Source organism: Suncus etruscus, chromosome 2, assembly GCF_024139225.1.
Source record: "Suncus etruscus isolate mSunEtr1 chromosome 2, mSunEtr1.pri.cur, whole genome shotgun sequence".
Classification (NCBI taxonomy): Eukaryota; Metazoa; Chordata; class Mammalia; order Eulipotyphla; family Soricidae; genus Suncus; species Suncus etruscus.
The window spans coordinates 127,865,654-127,886,132 of NC_064849.1; the positions used below are offsets into that span (position 1 = coordinate 127,865,654).

Below are 20,479 nucleotides of genomic sequence, written 5' to 3' on the forward strand. Positions count from 1 at the left end.
TCCTGGCAGGCTCAGGGGACCATATGGGATGCCGGGATTCGAACCAATGACCTTTTGCATGAAAGGCAAACGCCTTACCTCCATGCTATCTCTCCGGCCCCTCAATATACATTTTTAGTGGATTTGCTATTGTTGTTGTTTTGGTTTTTTTTGGGGGGGGGTCACACCTGGTAGTTCTCAGGGGTTGCTCCTGACTCTGCACTTAGAAATCCCTCCTGGCAGGCGAGAGATAGCTGGAGGTAGGGCATTTGCCTTGCATGCAGAAGGACTGTGGTTCGGATCTGGCATCCCATTGGTCCCCTGAGCCTGCCAGGAGAGATTTCTGGGTGTAGAACCAGGAGTAACCCCTGAGAGCTGCTGGGTGTGACCCCCCCCCAAAAAAAAAATCACTGGATATCAGGAAATGGCCTGTTTGGGATCACTGCAATGCTCTAGACTCTGGTGCCAGTTGTCTTCCATAAGGATTGTATCAATCAGTCATTCCAGCCTACACTCTATAGCTTTTTTGATGACCTGGGTAAATGCAAATGTGATGTTTAGTTTTAAAGCCCAGAAGAAGGGTAGCATGGGCTTACACTAAGGGAAGCTACTGGGATGGTTTCTGCCTCCGAGCCTGATAGGTGTTGGAATGGTGCATTATAGAGCACTGGCAGCCCTGGTCGATACAGAGGACACCACTTGAATGAGAGGTGTAGGGATGCACCTTAAGTCATAGTGTTCCTTTCCCTGGGTTTTCTTGAATATGATTAGTAACCAAGAGCACCTCTCCTCTTTGCTTTGCAATTTGTAAATGAGGCTGGTCAAGTCAGATCCCAGGATGTAGAAGTCTGGTGAGGTCAGAGTCACTGGTGAGGTCAGAGTTGCTGGATGTAGGAGTCACTGGTGAGATCAGATCTCAGGTGGGTAGAGCACTCACAAAGAAGCACCCACCCGACATTTGGGGAGTGTAATTAACATTTATTTTAGGTGGGGAAGGGCTATTTATACCAGGGGAAAGTAGAGTGTGGACTCTGTGTCCGCCAATCGGGTAGGATATAAGAGGGGATTATAACAGGATGTGTACTTCTGTGTTTAGGGGAAGACAGGGTAAGAATTAGGGAAAGCAGGGTGTGTGCTCTGGGTGTTAAAACAGGGTATGTGCTTAAGGTGATTAATTACACTAATTGCTCTTCTAATTGCTCTGTATGAGGCCCATGTTTAAGATGAAGTCACTTAGGACCAAGAATTTCCTCCCTCTCCCCAAAACATAGCTTACATTCCATTAAGAGTGCTAATTCTTAATGAGTTTTCACATATGGAAACATGAAAGTAATCACCAATCACACCAAGTGACAGTTAAGGGTTTGAAAACTTTCTTTTACCAGTTTCCTCTACATTATTTTGTTTTTGTTTTTGGGCCACACCCAGTGATGTTCAGGGGTTACTCCTGGCTCTGTGCTCAGAAATCGCTCCTGGCTTGGGGGACCATATGGGATGCTGGGGATTGAACTGCAGTTTGTTCTAGGCTAGTGCGGGCAAGGCAAACACTTTAATGCTTGCACCACCGCTCCAGCCCCTAATTTCCTCTACTTTCCACTATCACTATTCCTATGCTTTAGTGGTAAAAAACAATGTTTTCCTGGTTCCTTTCATAATTATATCGATATAGACTGTTGAACAAAATGTCAAGTCATATGTATACGAGGACCCCAAAGATGAAATCCATTAGCCAATTGGACATTTGAGGCCAATAGGTCATCCTGAGCATATATAATGGGAGGAGAGAATGTGGTTGATTCACAGGCTGATAAGAACTTTTGCTTAGTAATTAGGTTCTTTGCTCTTTGTGCCCATATGTCATTCAGATAAAATTATCTCTGGGAGTGGCTCTCTCTTTAGTTCTGGCTCCCTCTCTGAAGCCCTTTCTGTGGTTAAGGCAGAAGCACAATATTTTCTTGAATCTGCAATGCCACAGTGGTGCATTTGGTGGGGCCCATGATGTGAACCTGTTAGTTCCTGAAGGGGGCTGGTACATTGCTCTACTTCAATGAACCAGCCTCTCAGTCCTGAGAACAAGTCAATTTAGTTTGCAGGATTTGATGTCATCTTAATAGGCAGTGATGTAGAAACCATGGTGTGGCATCAGTAGAGCATATACCTTGCATGTGTATTCCCAGACCTATACAGCCTTTATGCACTGCCAGGTCTGGCTGGAACCTACAATAATATTTTTTGTATTTGGGCCACACCTGATGACTCTCAGGGGTTACTCCTGGCTCTATGCTCAGATATCACTCCTGTTAGGTTTGGGGAACTATATGGGATGCCAGGGATCAAACCTAGATCTGTCCTGAGTTGGCAAACAAACGCCCTACTGCTGTGTTATCACTCCGGCCCCAACCCTACAACAATTAAAAAAAAAGGTGGAGGAAGCGCACACTTGGCTATGCTCAGGGATTATATTTCTGTTCTGTGTTCAGGGCACTGCTGGCTCCATGTACTAGGGATTGAATTGGAGTCAATGTCATTCAAGGCAAGTGCCTTAATCCTTTCACTGTTTTCTCTGCCTCCTCCATTAATTGATCAGAGGTAGCAATCTTTCTTATGAGGTGTCCTCTGGGTGGAGGAGGAACTCTGAATAGGGACTCCCAGTTTCTACTGTGCAGACAGTTCTGCTGTGAAGGTGGGGAGTGTGCCTGAATTCCAGTGGCCTTTGTAAGATGAGTAAAGAATTCTGTCAAAGCAGGGAAGGAAGTCCCTGTAGCTTCAGGAAAGAAGTGCCTTGACCAGTAAAAGAGTGACTAGTGGGCAGACAGGACCAGAGTTCCAGAAGCAAAAAGCACAAAGCTTGTGTAGCCCTTACTATTGGTCTTGGGAGCTACTGGCATTAGAGAAGGAGGGAACTGGAGGGGAGCAGAAGAGAAAGAGTCTGAGGGTCCCATTCCCCACTTTGTGATTCCTTTGTTATTCCTTAGTATTTTTGTGGTACAAAAGATCAAATCCAGGGTCTCACATAATATAAAGATGGGTTATTCTTTATCTGAGCTCCTTCTTTGCTATTTTGAAAGAAAAATGCGAAAACTTTAATTGTCATACTTAATCACCTGTAGGAAAACAAATGATGCTTCTTTTAGAGAGGAAACAGACAGACAGGTAGACAGGCAGGGTTCCAACATTTCTGAAAAAAAAAAAAAAAAAAAAAAAAAAAGTTGGGCCGAAGAAATGCCTCAGTGGGCTAAAGCACATGCTAAGCAAGTGGGAGCCTGAGTTTCTCTCACTGCATGTCCCTCAAGCATGACCAGGAGTGACCCCTGAGCATAGGACCAAGAAGAAGCCCCAGAGTACCAACAAAGGTGTGGCCCTGAAACAAAACAGGAAGAGGACAGTTTTCATTCTCAAAAATTCCAAGAATTCCAATTGCCTGAAATGGGAGACACTATTCACCCAATACCCATCGGACAAGGGACTAATATCAAAAATATACAAGGTGCTGACAGAACTTAATAAGTTGTGATGCTTAGGGAACTATGTGGTGCCAGAAATCAAACCTCAGCCCTGCATGTAAAACATGAAGCCCAGCCTGTTTAGCTACCTCTCCAGCACAACTCTATTTTATTTAGTTTCCTTTATTTTAGAGAGAAGAATTCCAACTATGACAGGATACAAAAGATCCCTATCTTGTGAAGTTCAGTATGCCTTTCAGAAATGTGCACGAAGTGTTTAACTAAGGTCTGTTTCTGAGGGTGAAATTAAACTTTAGTGTTGTTTTCTTAGGAAGAAAAACTGCTGTTGCTCTTATCAGTTTGTGAACTTTGTAACTTAGAGCTGAGCTGTTTCCTAATTATTTCTAAAAGGGGCTGAGATGAGACTTGTGTAGTCCTAAGCAGGAAGAACACTGACAGCCCAAGAGCCCCTGTGAGTGGACATGTGGATGGTCTTTCTTATTTTTTATTTATTTATTTTTTTGGTATTTGGGCCACACCTGGTGCCACTCAGGTTACTCCTCGCTCAGGGCTCAGAAATCACTCCTGGCAGGCATAGGGGACTATATGGGATACCTGAGATCAAACCTGGGTCCATCCCAGGTCCATCCTCCTTTCTGTTTTTAGTAGAATTATCTGATAAAAGTGCTTAGTAGTAACATGTTGAATTAGTCTCTCAAGTTAATCCTTGTACTGTGTCAGTTACCAATCAATAAGACAGTTGTTTGAAACTTTAGATTGGGGGGGGCTATAATAGCCCATTGAAATCGTTGTATATAATCAGATTCATGAACAAGTAGGATTAATCTGAATAGTGGCACAAATAATTCTTTTTATAGTTCATTTATGAATACAAGAGATTTTTTTTTCTTTTAACCAAACTCACAATATCTAAGGAATTAGTCAAACACATCTTCTTGGGGCTGAAGCAATAGTACAGTGGGGAGGGCTTTTGCCTTGCAGGTGGCCCACTTAAAGTCATGAAGTTAGTCTTCAGCATCCCACTTAGTCCTCACAGCCAGGAGTGATCCTTGAGTGCAGAGCAAGGAGTAACCCCTGAGCATTGCTGGGTATGGCCCAAAGTAAAAATTAAATAGATTAATAGAATAAAATAGACTAGAATAAAATTAATAGAAAGGAGTCAGACCACTACCACAAGAATAACAACAATAATAAAATACATTTTTTTTAAAAAAAAAATTTTTTTTTTTTTTTTTTTTTACAAAACGTCTATTTTCTCCAGCTAATTGATTTTATTAGAAAGGAAAACAAGGGGCCGGGCGGTGGCGCTAGAGGTAAGGTGCCTGCCTTGCCTGTGCTAGCCTTGAACAGACCGCGGTTCAATCCCCGGCGTCCCATATGGTCCCCCAAGCCAGGAGCAACTTCTGAGCGCATAGCCAGGAGTAACCCCTGAGCATCACTGGGTGTGGCCCAAAAACCAAAAAAAAAAAAAAAAAAGAAAGGAAAACAAAGGGCCCGGAGAGATAGCACAGCGGTGTTTGCCTTGCAAGCAGCTGATCCAGGACCAAAGGTGGTTGGTTCGAATCCCGGTGTCCCATATGGTCCCTGGTGCCTGCCAGGAGCTATTTCTGAGCAGACAGACAGGAGTAACCCCTGAGCACCGCTGAGTGTGGCCCAAAAAAATAAAAAAATAAAAAAAAAAAAAAAGAAAGGAAAACAAATAGAGTGAGAACATTCCAGAGGTGAATTCAGTGGAAGGGCAGCAGCCCCAGGCTCCAGGACCGGCCTCTCCCCACTCCATTCTGCTGTGCCTTCTTACTGAGCCTTCCAAGTACACAGGTCCCTGGCACTGAAGGGTGTGGACAGCAGAGTAGCTGGGACAACCCCTCCCTCTGCTAGGTGGTGCCTGGCCCAGACAGGGCCGAGGTGCTTGCTGTGTTGCCTCCACTGCAGCCGCCCAGGCCTCACCAGGCCTTGCCTCAGACAAGGGGCTTCCTCTCATCTCACTTCATCCCAGTCCCGGAGGAACAGCCGTTGGGTTTGTCTTTATTTGACGAAAATGAGCTGTTGTGTAGCCATTGGTACCTGTGTTGGGGAAACAGCATACAAGCAAGAAGCTTACAGCCTCAGTGGTGGAAATTTTTTCTTGTCAGAGACTGAGAACTCTTGCAGTTGTTTATGGCATCACTTCTCCACACAGAAGATACCAAAATGTTGCAATCAAAGATCTTCATCTTATTGATAAGACTACTAAGAAACCAAAATACCTGTCAAGATCAACCGCAGTGCGTCAGACCAGTTCTGTCGCTACAAGATGCCCTGTCTGATTGCCAAGGTTGAAGGCAAAGGAAATGGAATCAAGACCGTTATAGTCAACATGGTTGATGTTGCAAAGGTGCTTACTCGGCCTCCAACGTATCCCACCAAATATTTTGATTATGAGCTGGGAGCACAGACCCAGTTTGATGTTAAGAATGACTGTTATATTCTTTGGCTGAAAGTTCAAAATTAAGGTGTCTACCTTGCAAGCGCTAGCGTAGGACGGACCGGGGTTCGATCTTCCGGCATCCCATATGGTCCCCCCAAGCCAGGAGCGATTTCTGAGCGCATAGCCAAGAGTAACCCCTGAGCGTCAAACGAGTATGGCCCAAAAAAAAAAAAAAAGAAGAAGAAGAAGAAGTATAGGCGCCATTTCATATGATTTTGTCGAAACAATAAGAAAGCTCAGGGGTACCTCCTTCATGAGCTGGGATGTATGGTAGCAGTGCATCAAGCTCAGCTCATCTCCAAGGTCCCACATGTCTTGAAGGAAAATGTACGACGCAGACCTTTTGGAAGAAGTCTTCATTGTCTAGTCAGAAAAGGCCTTTAAGAAATATGTCTCGGGGCCGGGCGGTGGCACTGGAGGTAAGGTGCCTGCCTTACCTGCGCTAGCCTTGGATGGACTGCGGTTCGATCCCCCATGGGATCGAATATGATCCCATATGGTCCCCCAAGCCAGGAGCGACTTCTGAGCGCATAGCCAGGAGTAACCTCTGAGCGTCACCGGTGTGGCCCAAAAACCAAAAAAAAAAAAAAAAAAAGAAATATGTCTCAAAAGAACTTGCCAAAGAAATTTGTGTCAAAGCTGAACCATTTATAACATGGTTGAAGGAAGCAGAAGAAGATGATGAAGATGAAAATATTGAGGTGGTATATTGAAGGCTGTCAGTGTACTGAAGGTTAAAGCTGTGTGAAGTAGGATAAGGGCGATGACATTGATATTGATGCCATTTAAAGGGGTGGATGTAGCCCAACTTAACAGAGTAATGCTGCAAATTGTTCTGCATCATCAGCCAGAAGTGCAACATGTATGTGCAGAAGCTAACATGGCTTAGCATCATGCTACAGTTTTTACTGAAATTGTATTGCTGTGAGTGGTCTATATTAAGCCCAATGATTTGTTTAGGAAGTTCATACACATATCAGTGAGCAGATGTAGTTTGCTTATTTTTTTTTATTTACTTTTGGTTTTTGGACCACACTTGGTGACACTGAGGGGTTACTCCTGCTCAGAAATCGCTCCTGGCTTAGGGGACCATATGGGACACCGGGGGATCAAACCGTTGTTCATCCTAGGCTAGCGCGAGCAAGGCAGATGCCTTACCACTTGCACCATCACTCCAGCCCCTGTAGTTTGTTTGTAAAAAATTAGTGATGGACACTTTTGGATTACATTTATACAGTTTAAAAGAAATAAAGGGGCTGGAATGATAGCATAGTAGTAGGACATTTGCCTTGCATGTGGATGACCCACAACAGACCTCGGTTCGATTCCCAGTGTCCCATATGGTCCCCAGAGCCAGGAGCAATTTCTGAGTGCATAGCCAGGAGTAAACCCTGAGCATGACCGGGTGTGGCCCCCAAAACAAAATAAATAAATAAAAATAAAAGAAATAAAGATTTGATTTTGGTCACTCTTCAAATGTCTGGCTCTGAATGACTTAAGCTAAAATAATTAGCTCCTTTTAAAGTGTTTTGCGCCATCATTTAACCTGATCTAAGAGCCTGTTAGATGTTGTTAGGTGCTGAAACTACTAGAGGTCCTCAGTAGAATGTAAACAAAACTTAGCTATAATTACCTTATTCAGCCATTTAGAAGTATAATTTTTTAAATAAAGTCTTATCTTTGGTTTTCACATTGGCATTTGGGAGATATCTTGAGTTATCATGCCAAGGTGGACTAATAAACAAATGACAGTGCAACACCTTTATCTCAGAAGTGGAAGTGGACTGAATGTCCTATAAAGAATTTTAAGAACAGGTTTTAAAATTGAATTGTGGGGCAGGAGCGGTAGCGCATTTCCCTGCATGCTGCTGATCCAGGATGGACCTTGGTTCAATCCCTGGCATCCCATATGGTCCCCCAAGCCAGGAGCAATTTCTGAATGCATAGTCAAGAGTAACACGAGTGTCACTGGGTGTGGCCTGAAAACCAAAAGAAAACAAACAAACAAAAAGCCAACCAAAAAAACTTGAATTGTGTTTTTTGTTTTCTTTTGTTTGTTTTTGGGTTTTGTAAATTGTACTTTTTGTACATTGCACGTTGGATGAGCCAGGGGAATTAGTACAGTAACAAATGAGCAATTTGTATGCAGATGTTGCTTTGTACTAAGGGAAACTCTCAAACTTTGGAAGATGATTAAATAACTCCTTCATGGCCTCCAGGCCCCCTATTTAAATTGTGTTAGGTATTTAAGGAACAGTCACCTTTTTTGTCGGTGGTGGGTTTTTTGTTTGTTTTGGGGCCACATCAGGTGCTGCTCAGGAGTTACTCCTGCTCTGCACTCAGAAATCACTCCTGGCAGGCTCGGGGGACCATATGGCATATGGGATGCAGGGGATTGAACCTGGGTCAGCAGCATGCAAGGCAAACACCCTATCGCTGTGCTATCACTCTGGCCCCTTGTTATTTTTTTGTACTGGCTCTTAATTACCTTGCATCTAGCTGACTTAGGTTCGGTCCCCAGCATTCCATATAATCCCCAACCACCTCCATGAGTAATTCCTGAGTGCAGAACCAGGAGTAGCTCCTGAGCATTATCAGTTATGGTTCCAAAACAAACAAAAACACCTTCAAAATAATTCAAATGTCAGAATGGCTTCTTAAAGTGGGTTAGGGAGAGAGCACAAAGGGCAGAAACCTTGACACTGCATGGTCCCCCAGCACTATTGGATCCCCTGAGCTCTGCCAGACATATCTCCCAAAATCTGCACATACACATTGGGGGGTAACTTGTTCTGATCCAATGCCTGTCACCATCTATTAGGTTAGCCTGTTATGGGAGTTCTTATAAAATAGAATCTATGAGGGCCGGAGCGATAGCATAGTGTTAGAGCATTTGCCTTGCACTCAGCTAACACAGGATGGACCCTGGTTCAATTCCTGGCATCTCATATGGTCCCCCTTGCCTGCCAGGAGCTATTTCTGAGCAGACATCCAGGAGTGACCCCTGAGCACTGCCGGTGTGCCCCCCCCCCCCAAAAAAAAAGAGCGAATTAGAAGGCAGACAGCAGAGTTCAGCTGAAGGTCATGGCTTCTCCACTCTTTCTTATGAATTTGGGTGAACCCTATTTGGTTCACACCCTACTCTGTTCCACACCACTGGTATATTTACCTTTATTAATGGAGGGAATTGAAACAATTCCATATGAAACCATTGTTTTTATACCAGCAAGCATACTAGGGGGAAAAAACTGTTAGAACTTTTATACAAATTGTGGAATGTTATGCAAACTGAGCCCAGGGGATGGGCTGGTGTCAGGCCTGGCAGGATTCAGGGACTCAAATGTGATCATAGTTGCTGATGCCATGTGATTTCTTTCCAGAGTAGCTTCTGTTGTAGCAGGTTTAACATTTCCCAAGATGCATTGATGTTTTTTCTTTCTCCTAAACTAGGATTCAGAAAGTAGAATTTCCTTTCCTTTACTAAAGCTGACCTAGTAAGCCTATTAGAAAAGGTCAGTTCTCTTTTTGGGTCATTGCCATGCCGGAGGCCAGGAAGACAGTCCTCTGAGTCACAAGGTTTAGCTAGACTCCTGTGAAATGGTATTGTGACAATCAGGAAACCGAGACTAATTCTCTTGCTTTCTCTTTCCTCACTGATACTGTGTGTCATCAAAGAAGTGGGTTCTTGTGAGTGTTTGCAATTCAGTAATTACCTTGTACACCTGCCATATGTGCAGGTTGGTCAGATGCCCTGTGGAATACCAAGTCCATGTTGTCATGGGGTGATAATAGTGTAACTAACTGGGCTGAAACTAGGCTAAGAGTGAGGCAAGGTGGGAACAGCCAGAGATATGTGTGTGCTTGAGAATCAAAAGAGTGGATAAAGAGGGGCCGGAGAGATAGCATGGAGGTAAGGCGTTTGCCTTTCATGCAGGAGGTCATCGGTTCAAATCCCGGCGTCCCATATGGTCCCCTGTGCCTGCCAGGAGCAATTTCTGAGCCTGGAGCCAGGAATAACCCCTGAGCACTGCCGGGTGTGACCCAAAAACCACAAAAAAAAAAAAAAAAAAAAGAGTGGATAAAGAACAAAGCGAAGGTATTCAAAGACTGCAGGAGGACAAGCTTCTGGAGCTGGGAGACAGTTACTGAGGACTCTCCTGGGAGGAGGGAGAGGGTGGGAATTAAATGACTGCTGACTCTCCTGGAACGCACCAACCCCCAACAGTGACTTGAGAGGACTTGAATCTTTAAGTAGGTTTGAAAATTAAGAGATGGCAGATTTTAATCTCTTAAATTTATATCTGCCTCTTATTTATTTTTTTTAGCCACACTTGAAGAAGCTCAGAGGTTATTTCTGGCTCTGCTCTCAGAAATGGCTCACTCTCCATGGTGGTGCTTGAGAACTCTTAGGGCTTCAGGGAATTAAACCCAGGTTGGCCACATGCAAAGCAAACACCTTTGTACTATTACTTGTGCTCAACTTTTTTTTTTTGCTAAGCATTTTTGTTTCTTTGTTTTTCGCTTTCCTCACACATATACAAGTACATTATTTTTAAAGATTGTAGGAAAAGAGGAGGTGGATACTTCCAAAGTAAAGATTCATATCAAGGGCCGGAGTGATAGCACATAGTTAGGGCATTTGCCTTGCATGCAGAACGACAGTGGTTTGAATCCCGGCATCCCATGTGGTCTCCAGAGCCTGCTGGGGCCGATTTCTGAGCATAGAGCCAGAGTAGCCCCTAAGCGCTGCCAGGTGTGACCCAAAAACAAACAAACAAAAAGAACCCAAAATGATTCATATCAGTATCTGGTCTCATATAAAATCCTGGTGGGCACTGGGCTATATAACTCTGGAGTAAAACTCACAAATTCTGGGCTCAACCCCTAGAACCACCATAAACAAAGCAATGTTTTAGTTTATGTATACTAAATATATATATAAAATATATAAATATATATGAGTACATAGATATGTACATAGGCATATAGAAATAAAATTATGTTTGTCCTTTATCTTTCTCTCATAACCAACACTTTACCTTTAAATCAACCAGCCATATATTAAAGGCTTTGTTTGCCACCTCAGAGCAAGCAGCAAGTACCTGGCAGTTTTGTGTTGAGTATCTTAAGTTGTTAATTATTAGCTTGGAGAAAGTCACATTTTCTCTCCTTTAAAGGTAGAATTAATGTTAGTACATTAACCTGAATACATTTAAGAAACAAAAATAAATACCACTGTTGCCTCACTATAACTCCCTCCCAATGCTTTATGAAGTTAACACATGTGTAATTAGATATCTAAAAATTGGACAATAGGGGCCAGGAATGGACTCATTGCCTTGCATGTATGAAGTCCTGGGTTCTATTCATAGTACCAGTAAAAATAATTTGGTTTTTTTTTGGTTTTGGGGTCATACCCAGCAGCGTTCAGGGGTTACTTCTGGCTCTACGCTCAGAACATCACTCCTGGCAGGTTCGGGGGATTCAAACCACCATCCTTCTGCATGCAAGGCAAACACCCTATCTCCATGCTATCTCTCTGGCACCCCCACTAAAATATTTTTTTTTTTGTCTTTAATGTAGAGTTCAGAGAGGGAAAAGGCGTTGGGTAGGGGAGAGGAGCATGAGACAGAGTGTATGTGAGAGAAAAGAGCGTGAGTGAGTGAGAGAGGAGTGGTAAAGGAGAAGAGGAATGGGGAAGGAAGAAGGGGGGAAGAGACTAAAATATTTTTTATTAAATAAAAACGTTTTGTTAAATTTAGATTTTGGGCTACACCTGGTTGTGCTCAGTGGCTAGTTCTGGCTCTGCACTCAGGAATCACCCCTGTTGAACATGGGGGACCATATGGGATGCTGGGGTCAGCCACATGCAAGACATCACCCTGCCTACTGTGCATCTCTTGGGCCCCCTGACTGACTAAAGCTTTGATAAAAGTTAGAAGGAAGAAGCTCTGTATTGCACAGAACACAGTCAACTTTATAAGATCTAGGGTTAGCCTATAAATTGAGTGCAATAAAATCTTCAGATATCAGAAATAGTTGATTTGACTTCTGAGTCTGGTGGGAAGGCTCGGACATTCCTCTCTTTCATTTCTACTGCTCTTACCCCTTTTCTTTAGCACATGCTACAGGGGAAAGTTAAACTTTTATTATTACTCAGAAGTAATCTACAGTTGCCATAGCTGTTGGCATTTTATTCTGTTAGACTTCATTTTCACGTTTAAGGGTCCAATATATACAATTACAAACCTTTTATTTTTTTTTTTTTTGAGGTGGGGACCCAACACTCTACTGTGCACAGGGATTAGTCTTGTCTTAGGGCACAAGGAACATCCCTGGTGATGCTTAGGAGACCACTCAGGGTGGCAGGGATCCAACATAGGTTAGCTGTATACTGTATTTGTACTATCTCTGTTTCTTGCGTTAAAAACTTTTTTTTTTTTTTTTTTTTGGTTTTTGGGCCATACCCGTTTGACGCTCAGGGATTACTCCTGACTATGCACTCAGAAATCGCCCCTGGCATGGGGGACCATATGGGACACCGGGGGATCGAACCATGCGGTCTGTCCTACGCTAGCGCGTGCAAGGCAGACACCTTACCTCTAGCGCCACCTTCCCGGCCCTGCGTTAAAAACTCTTAAGGCCTAGAGAAATAAACTAAAAACATACTTTCTATGTAGAGGACCTGGGGTCAATCCCTAGCACCATGTTGTCCCTGAGCACTACTGATTGTGGCCCTTAAATAAAAAATATCTTAAGTAATGCTGAATAATTGCATAGAAAACTACCATGTGATGATAACTGTTCCATTCACTCTGCATAGCTTTAAGATTTCTGAGCACATAGCCAGGAATAACCACTGAGTGTCACCGTACCGGGTGTGGCCCAAAAACCAAATAAATAAATAAGATTAGGGGGCCAGAGAGATAGCATGGAGGTAAGGCGTCTGCCTTTCATGCAGGAGGTCATCGGTTTGAATCCCGGCGCCCCATATGGTCCCCCGTGCCTGCCAGGAGCAATTTCTGAGCCTGGAGCCAGGAATAACTCCTGAGCACTGCCGGGTGTGACCCAAAAAAACCCAAAAAAATAAATAAATAAATAAATAAGATTAACAAATTAATTTTTTGTTTGCTTGTGAGCCACACCCAGTGGTGCTCAGGGCTTAACTCCTTCCTGGCTCTGTGCTTAGGCATAACTCCTGGAGAGCCCAAGGAACCATATGGGTTGCTGGGAAGTGAATCCAGGATAGCAAATGCCCTATTCACTGTCCTATTTTGCTCTTCCCTCAACAGAATAAAACAGTTTTTTAAGTCAATGAACTTTTATGCAGAATAAAGTTTTCAGTCTTTCAGGTTTTCTTTTTCTTTTTTTCTTTTTTGGTTTTTGGATCACACCCGGCAGCACTCAGGGGTTACTCCTGGCTCTATGATCAGAAATCGCTTCTGGCAGGCTCGGGACCATATGGGATGCCGGGATTCGAACCACCGACCTTCTGCATGCAAGGCAAACGCCTTAGCTCCATGCTATCTCTCCAGCCCTAGTCTTTCAGGTTTTCATTTAGGTTTGTTTTTGGCAAGGGAATTGATATAGGGCTGGAGAGATAGTACAAAGGGTAAGATGCTTATATTACATGGGGCTGACCCAGGCTCTATCCCCATCATCCCTATGGTCCCCCAGCACACCAGGAGTAATTCCTGAGTGCAGAGCCAGGAGCAACCCATGAGCAATGACAAATGTGCCCAAAAGCCAAAAAAGAGAGAATTGTAGTTTAAAATTGGCATTACTCAGAGCTTGTCTCTGAGAGCCAGCCTCTCCAACTAGATATGAACACGCATTCCTCTTCCCCATTCAGCATTCTGTGGAACCAGAAGAACCTGTAGGCAAGAAGCAGGAGCTTTGTTTTACTGACAGCTTTTTGTGTAGTAAGCACTTGGCACAGGGTGGGCAAACACTTGCAGATCTGCCCGGACTTCCTAATGTGAATCTTAGATGTAATTTCCCCAGATTTCCAAATAGGCTTTTAGCCAGCCTGTTGATGAGTAAGCATGTGAGCGAGTAGGTGGGGGAATGGCTTGGGGCCCCTGAGCGGGGTTGCTCCCTGTAATGTCCCCGCACATCATGGTCATACCTGCCTCTGCTTGCTGCTTTGTGAGCACATCACACTGGCTCAGGGTGACCCGGATTCTGTAATCACTGAACCAGCAACCCCTGTTTTACTAGGATGCCTGAAGTGGTTCAGGAGCTGCCTCTGACCTCAGCAGTGGATACCTTTCGGCAGCCTCGCTACAGCAGCAGCGGCAACCTAGAGACGCTCCCAAAGAAAACGACCACCAAGGGGGGGCGATCAGGCAAGTCCCGGAGGACCGACCCCGACTACTATGAAACTGACTACACGACGGGCGGGGAGTCCTGCGACGAGCTGGAGGAGGACTGGATCAGGTATTGCTGTCACTCAGCACCCTATTGGGCTGTGTCCTGACCCAGCCAGTGTTAGTGTCCCACACCTGCTTGGGTCTCTGGGTTTGTTTTTTGGATTTTGGTTTGTTGTTATTTGCTTGTTTTCTTTGGGGGGGGGGGCTTAGGGCCACACCCAGTGGTGCTCAGGACTTACTCCTGACTCTGCACTTAGGAATAACTCCTATTTTGGCCATTTTTGTTTAGTTTTATTTTATTTTATTTTATTTTGGTTTTTGGACCACACCTTGGTGACACTTGGGTTACTCCTGGCTATGTGCTCAGAAATTGCTCCTGGCTTGGGGATCGAACCCAGGTCTGTCCTGGGTCTGCCCTGTGCAAAGCAAACATCTTACTGATATGCTATCGCTCCAGCCCCAGGAATAGCTCCTAGAGGTTTGAGGATTCATATGGAAATCCAGGAATCAAAACTGGGTTGGCTACATCCAATGCAAGCACCCTACCCACCTTGCTATTGCTCTAGTCCAAGTCTGGCTTGATTTTGTTCTTTACCAGCAGGACTAAAAATATATATATATATTTTTTAGTGGAAGGCAGGAGTCAAACCCATCAATAGTCAGGTGTAATTATCATTTCCTACCTCTGTTCTTAGGGAATATCCACCTGTGACGTCAGATCATCAAAGACAACTCTACAAGAGAAACTTCGACACTGGCCTGCAGGAATACAAGACCTTACAAGCAGAGCTTGATGAGATCAATAAGGAACTCTCTCGTCTGGATAAAGAATTGGATGACTATAGAGAAGAAAGTGAAGAGTACATGGTAAGTTTAAGCCCTATACATAACATATTGCTCATACTTTTAGGACTATGCAGACAGATTGTTCTTTATAGTAATGTTGCACATTTTGATAGTAGTTAGCAAACTAATTTCATAGAAGAATGACCAAAATAGTTTTGGATGTGAACCAGAAGGATAGTACAGTATGTCTTGCAAGTCCACTTGTCTTGCTAACCCAGATCTGATCCTCATTATCCCATATTGTCTCCTAAACCCACCAGAAATTCTTTTTTTTTTTTTGGGGGGGGGGATTGGGTCACACCTAGCAGCGCTCAGGAATTACTCCTGGCTCTACGCTCAGAAATTGCTCCTGGCAGGCTAGGGGGACCATATGGGATGCCGAGATTTGAACCATCGTCCTTCTGTGTCTAAGGCAAACGCTTTACCACTGTGCTATCTCTTCGGCCCCAGAAATTATTTCTTAATGCAGAGCCAGGATTAACCCCTGAGCATTGCTTGTTGTGCCCCGATCCCCCTAAAATGTTTTAAATAAGTCTTCCTAAAATAAAGAATGAGGGGCCAGAGAGATAGCATGGAGGTAAGGCATTTGCCTTGCATGCAGAAGAACAGTGGTTTAAATCCTGGCGTTCCATATGGTTCCCCGAGACTGCCAGGAACAATTTCTGAGTGTAGAGCCAGGAGTGGCCCCTGAGCACTGCCAAAAAAACAAAAACAAAAATAGTGAAAGCCAGGAAGCTTATATAGTGCATAAAGCTTTTGCCTTCCATACAGCCTACCAAACTAGTTTGATTCCTGGCACCACCAGAGTGATTTCTTGAACACAGAGACTTGAAAATAGTTTGCTCCTCTCCCACGCAAAATTTAAAAATGTACAATTATTATCAAAAAGTGGCCAGAGCAATAGTATAGTAGGTAGGGTATTTGCCTTATGATGCAGCCAACTTGGATTCATTCCCATGAACTTCACTTGGTCCTTTGAATTCTTGCCAAGAATGATCCCTTTGTGCAGAGATCCTGAAATGCAGCTCTGAGTACTGCCAGATGTGGCATAGGGAGATGTCTCATAGCATACACCATTTGCATCCAGGTTTGATTCCTGAAAATGCATATTCCTCAACTTCTAGTCAGGGACCAAAAAGAGGAAGGTGGGTAAAAAAAAGGGCAAAACAGGGGCCCGGAGAGATAGCACAGTGGTGTTTGCCTTGCAAGCAGCCGGTCCAGGACCTAAGGTGGTTGTTCGAATCCCGGTGTCCCATATGGTCCCCCGTGCCTGCCAGGAGCTATTTCTGAGCAGACAGCCAGGAGTAACCCCTGAGCACCACCGGGTGTGGCCCAAAAAAAAAAAACAAAAAAAAAAGGGCAAAACAATAGAATGGCTATGTATTCTTTTTTTTTTTTTTTTTTTTTTTTGGTTTTTTGGGCCACACCCGGTAACGCTCAGGGGTTACTCCTGGCTATGCGCTCAGAAGTCGCTCCTGGCTTGGGGGACCATATGGGACGCCGGGGGATCGAACCGCGGTCCGTCTCCTAGGCTAGCGCAGGTAAGGCAGGCACCTTACCTCCAGCGCCACCGCCCGGCCCCGGCTATGTATTCTTATTTTGCTTATTTTTATCTTCCTATTTTAGAAAATAACTCTTGTTCATAAAAAAAAAATTAATTTTGTTAAAAAAAATAGAATAGGGGCCGGAGAGATAGCATGGAGGTAAGGTGTTTGCCTTTCATGCAGGAAGTCATCGGTTCGATTCCCGGTGTCCCACATGGTCCCCCGTGCCTGCCAGGAGCAATTTCTGAGCCTGGAGCCAGGAATAACTCCTGAGCACTGCCGGGTGTGATCCAAAAACCACAAAAAAAAAAAAAAAATAGAATAATCTACAACTTCAAAATAAAAGTATCAGGAATTCTATTTTTGAAGGGAGGGGATTCCAACTAAGCATAATTCTGTTTCTCATTAATAGGCTGCCGCAGATGAATATAACAGACTGAAACAAGTGAAAGCAGTAAGTATCTTCCACTTGACAATTCTTTCTGGATGAGCTATTCTCTTGTGTTTTTTTAATTCAACTGGTAACTTGACTGTGGGCTTTAGCACACAGCACAGAATACAGCATATGATTTACAAGAGTGAAACTGAGATATTGGTTTTCATTTTGTGCCCTCTAGCTAAGTCTGATACTGGTATTTTTCTTTTTTGCTTATAACTTAGAGAACACATACTGAAAAGTTCTCACTTCATAAGTGCACAAGATTGTGAAAGAGAAATAAATCACCAGTGCAACACAGTAAATTTTCTCAAAGCAATAAAGAAATGCAATTCCTGCCCAAGGATAGTACAGTGGATAAGACATCTTGGATGTGATGGACATTGGTCTGATTACACTGCCAATGGCATCCCCCGAAAAAAGGACAAGGACAAACATTTGTCCTAATGCCTCTCCTTGTTCTCCCTGTGTTCCCCCTCTTCCTCCTTCATCTTTTCCTTCTCTTTCGCCTTCATTGTTCTGTTTGTTTTGCTTGTTTCTTTGTTTTTAAGTACTTTGGGGAAGGATACTTTTGGGCCATACCCAACGATTCTCAGGTTTTTACTCCTGGCTAAGCACGCAGGAATCATTCTTAGTGATGATGGGGACCATATAGGGTGTTGGAGATCTGGGTTTGCTGTGTGTAAAATAAGCATCTTATCAACTGTACTATATCACTCCATCCCCCTTTTTGTTTGTTTTGTTTGTTTGTTTGTTTTTTGAGTCATACCCTGCAGCGCTCAGGGGTTACTCCTGGTTCTGCACTCAGAAATTGCTCCTGGCAGGCTCTGGGGACCATATGGGATGCTGGGATTCAAACCACCATCCTTCTACATGCAAGGCTAATACACTACCTCCATGCCATCTCTCTGGCCCCGTCCAGCCCATTTTTTAAAAAATACTTTTAATTACGAGAAGAGAGCAAGCCATACATTAAAATAAAGAAATCCACAATTCATGTTGTTCAAGCAGTTTAGAATGGAATGCATTCTCCAATTGGAATGCAATGAAATTCAGAATGGAATGCAATTCTCCAGCTGATCTTTGATATCTTGTGATGCTGGAGATCAAACCTAGGGTTCCAATGTACACTCCAGGTCTTTGAGCTATCTCCCTGACCCCCTGCTTCAATTTTTAAAAATTTGTATGGGGTCCCCGCCCTTGTCACAGGGGTGAGGGGGGCATCAGGCACACATCTGGCATCACGACATGTGGCACACGCTGGAACTCAGCATAGCTGAGTAGCTCATAGAACTACTATTAGCTTTGTCATTGACTTTCTATAAATGGACTTATACCATATAAATTGTGTACATGGATGCTTAGACTCAATATTTGTGCAATTCCTTCATGATCTTGTGTATAACTAGGTTCATTTATTTTCTTTTTTTTTTTTTTTTTTTTTTTTTGGTCACACCCGCTGGTGCTCAGGGGTTACTCCTGGCTATCTGCTCAGAAATAGCTCCTGGCAGGCATGGGGGACCATATGGGACACCAGGATTCGAACCAACCACCTTAGGTTCTGGATCGGCTGCTTGCAAGGCAAACGCCACTGTGCTATCTCTCCGGGCCCAGGTTCATTTATTTTCATCATTTAATAATAATTAAATGAGGCCGAAGCATAGCACAGTGGTAGGGCATTTGCCTTGCATGCAATCAACCTGGAATGGGCTTGGATTTGAGTCTTGGTATCCCATATAGTCCCCTCAGCCTGCCAGAACGAATGCTGAACTCAGCCAGCAGCAACCCCTAATTGAATACAACCAGGTGTGGCCCAAAAACCAAAAAGAAATCATAATCGACAGGGGCCAAAGTGATAGTACAATGTGGGAGGCACTTGCCTTACATACAGCCAACCCATATTTGAACTGCTGAACCAAGTTTGGTCTCTCGGAGTGATCTCTAAGCACAACCAGGAGTACAGAGCCAGGAGTAAACCCTGAACACTGTAGGGTGTAGCCTCAAAACCAAAATAATAATAATAATAGAAGTTATAATAAATAATGAAGTTATCTGATTTTGTTTTATGTTTTTAGTCTTCAGATTATCAAAGAAAGAGGAATGATTGCAAACAGCTGAAGAGCAAGTTGTCACACATCAAGAAGATGGTTGGAGATTATGATAGACGGAAAACTTAGAAAGCAGGTGCTACATTGAGCTTGGGAAATATCTGACCATCTACAGTGTTGAACAGAAGGCAAAAGACTTTGAACTCTAGCAAGGGACACCAAACCTTTGTGGTCATTACCAAGTTTGGGTCGCTTTAATATCATCAGTATTGAAGCATTTAATAAATAGCTTTTGTTAATACACTGGGCTGAGCACTCCAGTTGAGGAAATGTATTCTCTTTGCTGGTTCTTGCATTCAGAACTGTTGTTTGAGTCTTTTTACCCTTTAGGAAGGCTCTGAAATGAACCTTGTTCTATGACATTCACACTGCAGCCAGGCAGGTCTTAATCCTTAAGTCTGTTCATTATTTTCATAGTTGATCTTGATAATCCTCCCAGAATCCTTCCTTTATTCCCTGTTATTTACCATCATTTCTGCTCAGTTAGGGAAACGGGGTTCCTACAGTGAAAATACTGCTGTGAAACAGCTTGTTTCCTGGCTGGCAGTTTTACTTAAGTCTATTTTATGACTATATTAATAATGTCCCAAGTCTTTCTTTTTAAGCTACTGTGGATATTCTGCCAACCTCCTTGGTGATTATTGTATATAAAAAGTTAGAAGTTTTATTATTTTTATCTAATCCTGGTAATAAAGATCACATAAAAGTAACAAATGTATGAAGTTTAAAGATTGATTTTCTTTTTTTTTTTTTTAAGTAACGATGTCTGTACAAAGTTTAAAGCTTCTGGTTAAAATGTTGTTGTGTACTGTGTTTTTAAATACTTTTTATCTTTCTGGTTTACATTTTTTTTTTTTTTGGCTTTTTGGGCCACACCTGGTGATGCTCAGGGGTTACTCCTGGCTATGTGCTCAGAAATAGCTCCTGGCTCTGGGGGCCATATGGGACACTGGGGGATCAAACCGACGTTCGTCCTGGGTCAGCCGCGTGCAAGGCAAGCGCCCTACCACTGTACTACAGCTCCGGCCCCTACATGTTATTTTTTAAAAACCAATTAAGCTTTTCATTGTATCAGAATACCTGATTACAGTGTATAATTCAACTGTAACTTAAATTATATATCTTACAGAAATGTTCAAGTTCTGTACATATTTCAGAAGGTATTAAACCTGGTGTTTTCTTTCTATAGTATGCCAGATTTACATTGTTAGTGCTTTTAATTTTAAGTTGTATAATACTATACACAGCAATTATACCTGTAAT

The 20,479-nt window shown here is 43.3% G+C and overlaps 1 protein-coding gene across 1 annotated transcript in view; it reads left to right on the forward strand.

Moving 5' to 3' along the window:
• The window catches only part of OCLN (occludin), a 72,461-nt gene extending 52,375 nt beyond the window's left edge, over nucleotides 1-20,086 (forward strand). Inside the window, exons 6-9 of the mRNA XM_049768789.1 lie at nucleotides 14,131-14,349; nucleotides 14,978-15,149; nucleotides 17,085-17,126; nucleotides 19,184-20,086. Of these exons, the coding sequence (XP_049624746.1) occupies nucleotides 14,131-14,349; nucleotides 14,978-15,149; nucleotides 17,085-17,126; nucleotides 19,184-19,285 (535 nt within the window). The 3' untranslated portion in view covers nucleotides 19,286-20,086. The remainder of the gene's footprint in view (nucleotides 1-14,130; nucleotides 14,350-14,977; nucleotides 15,150-17,084; nucleotides 17,127-19,183) is intronic.
• The last annotated feature ends 393 nt before the right edge of the window (nucleotides 20,087-20,479 follow it).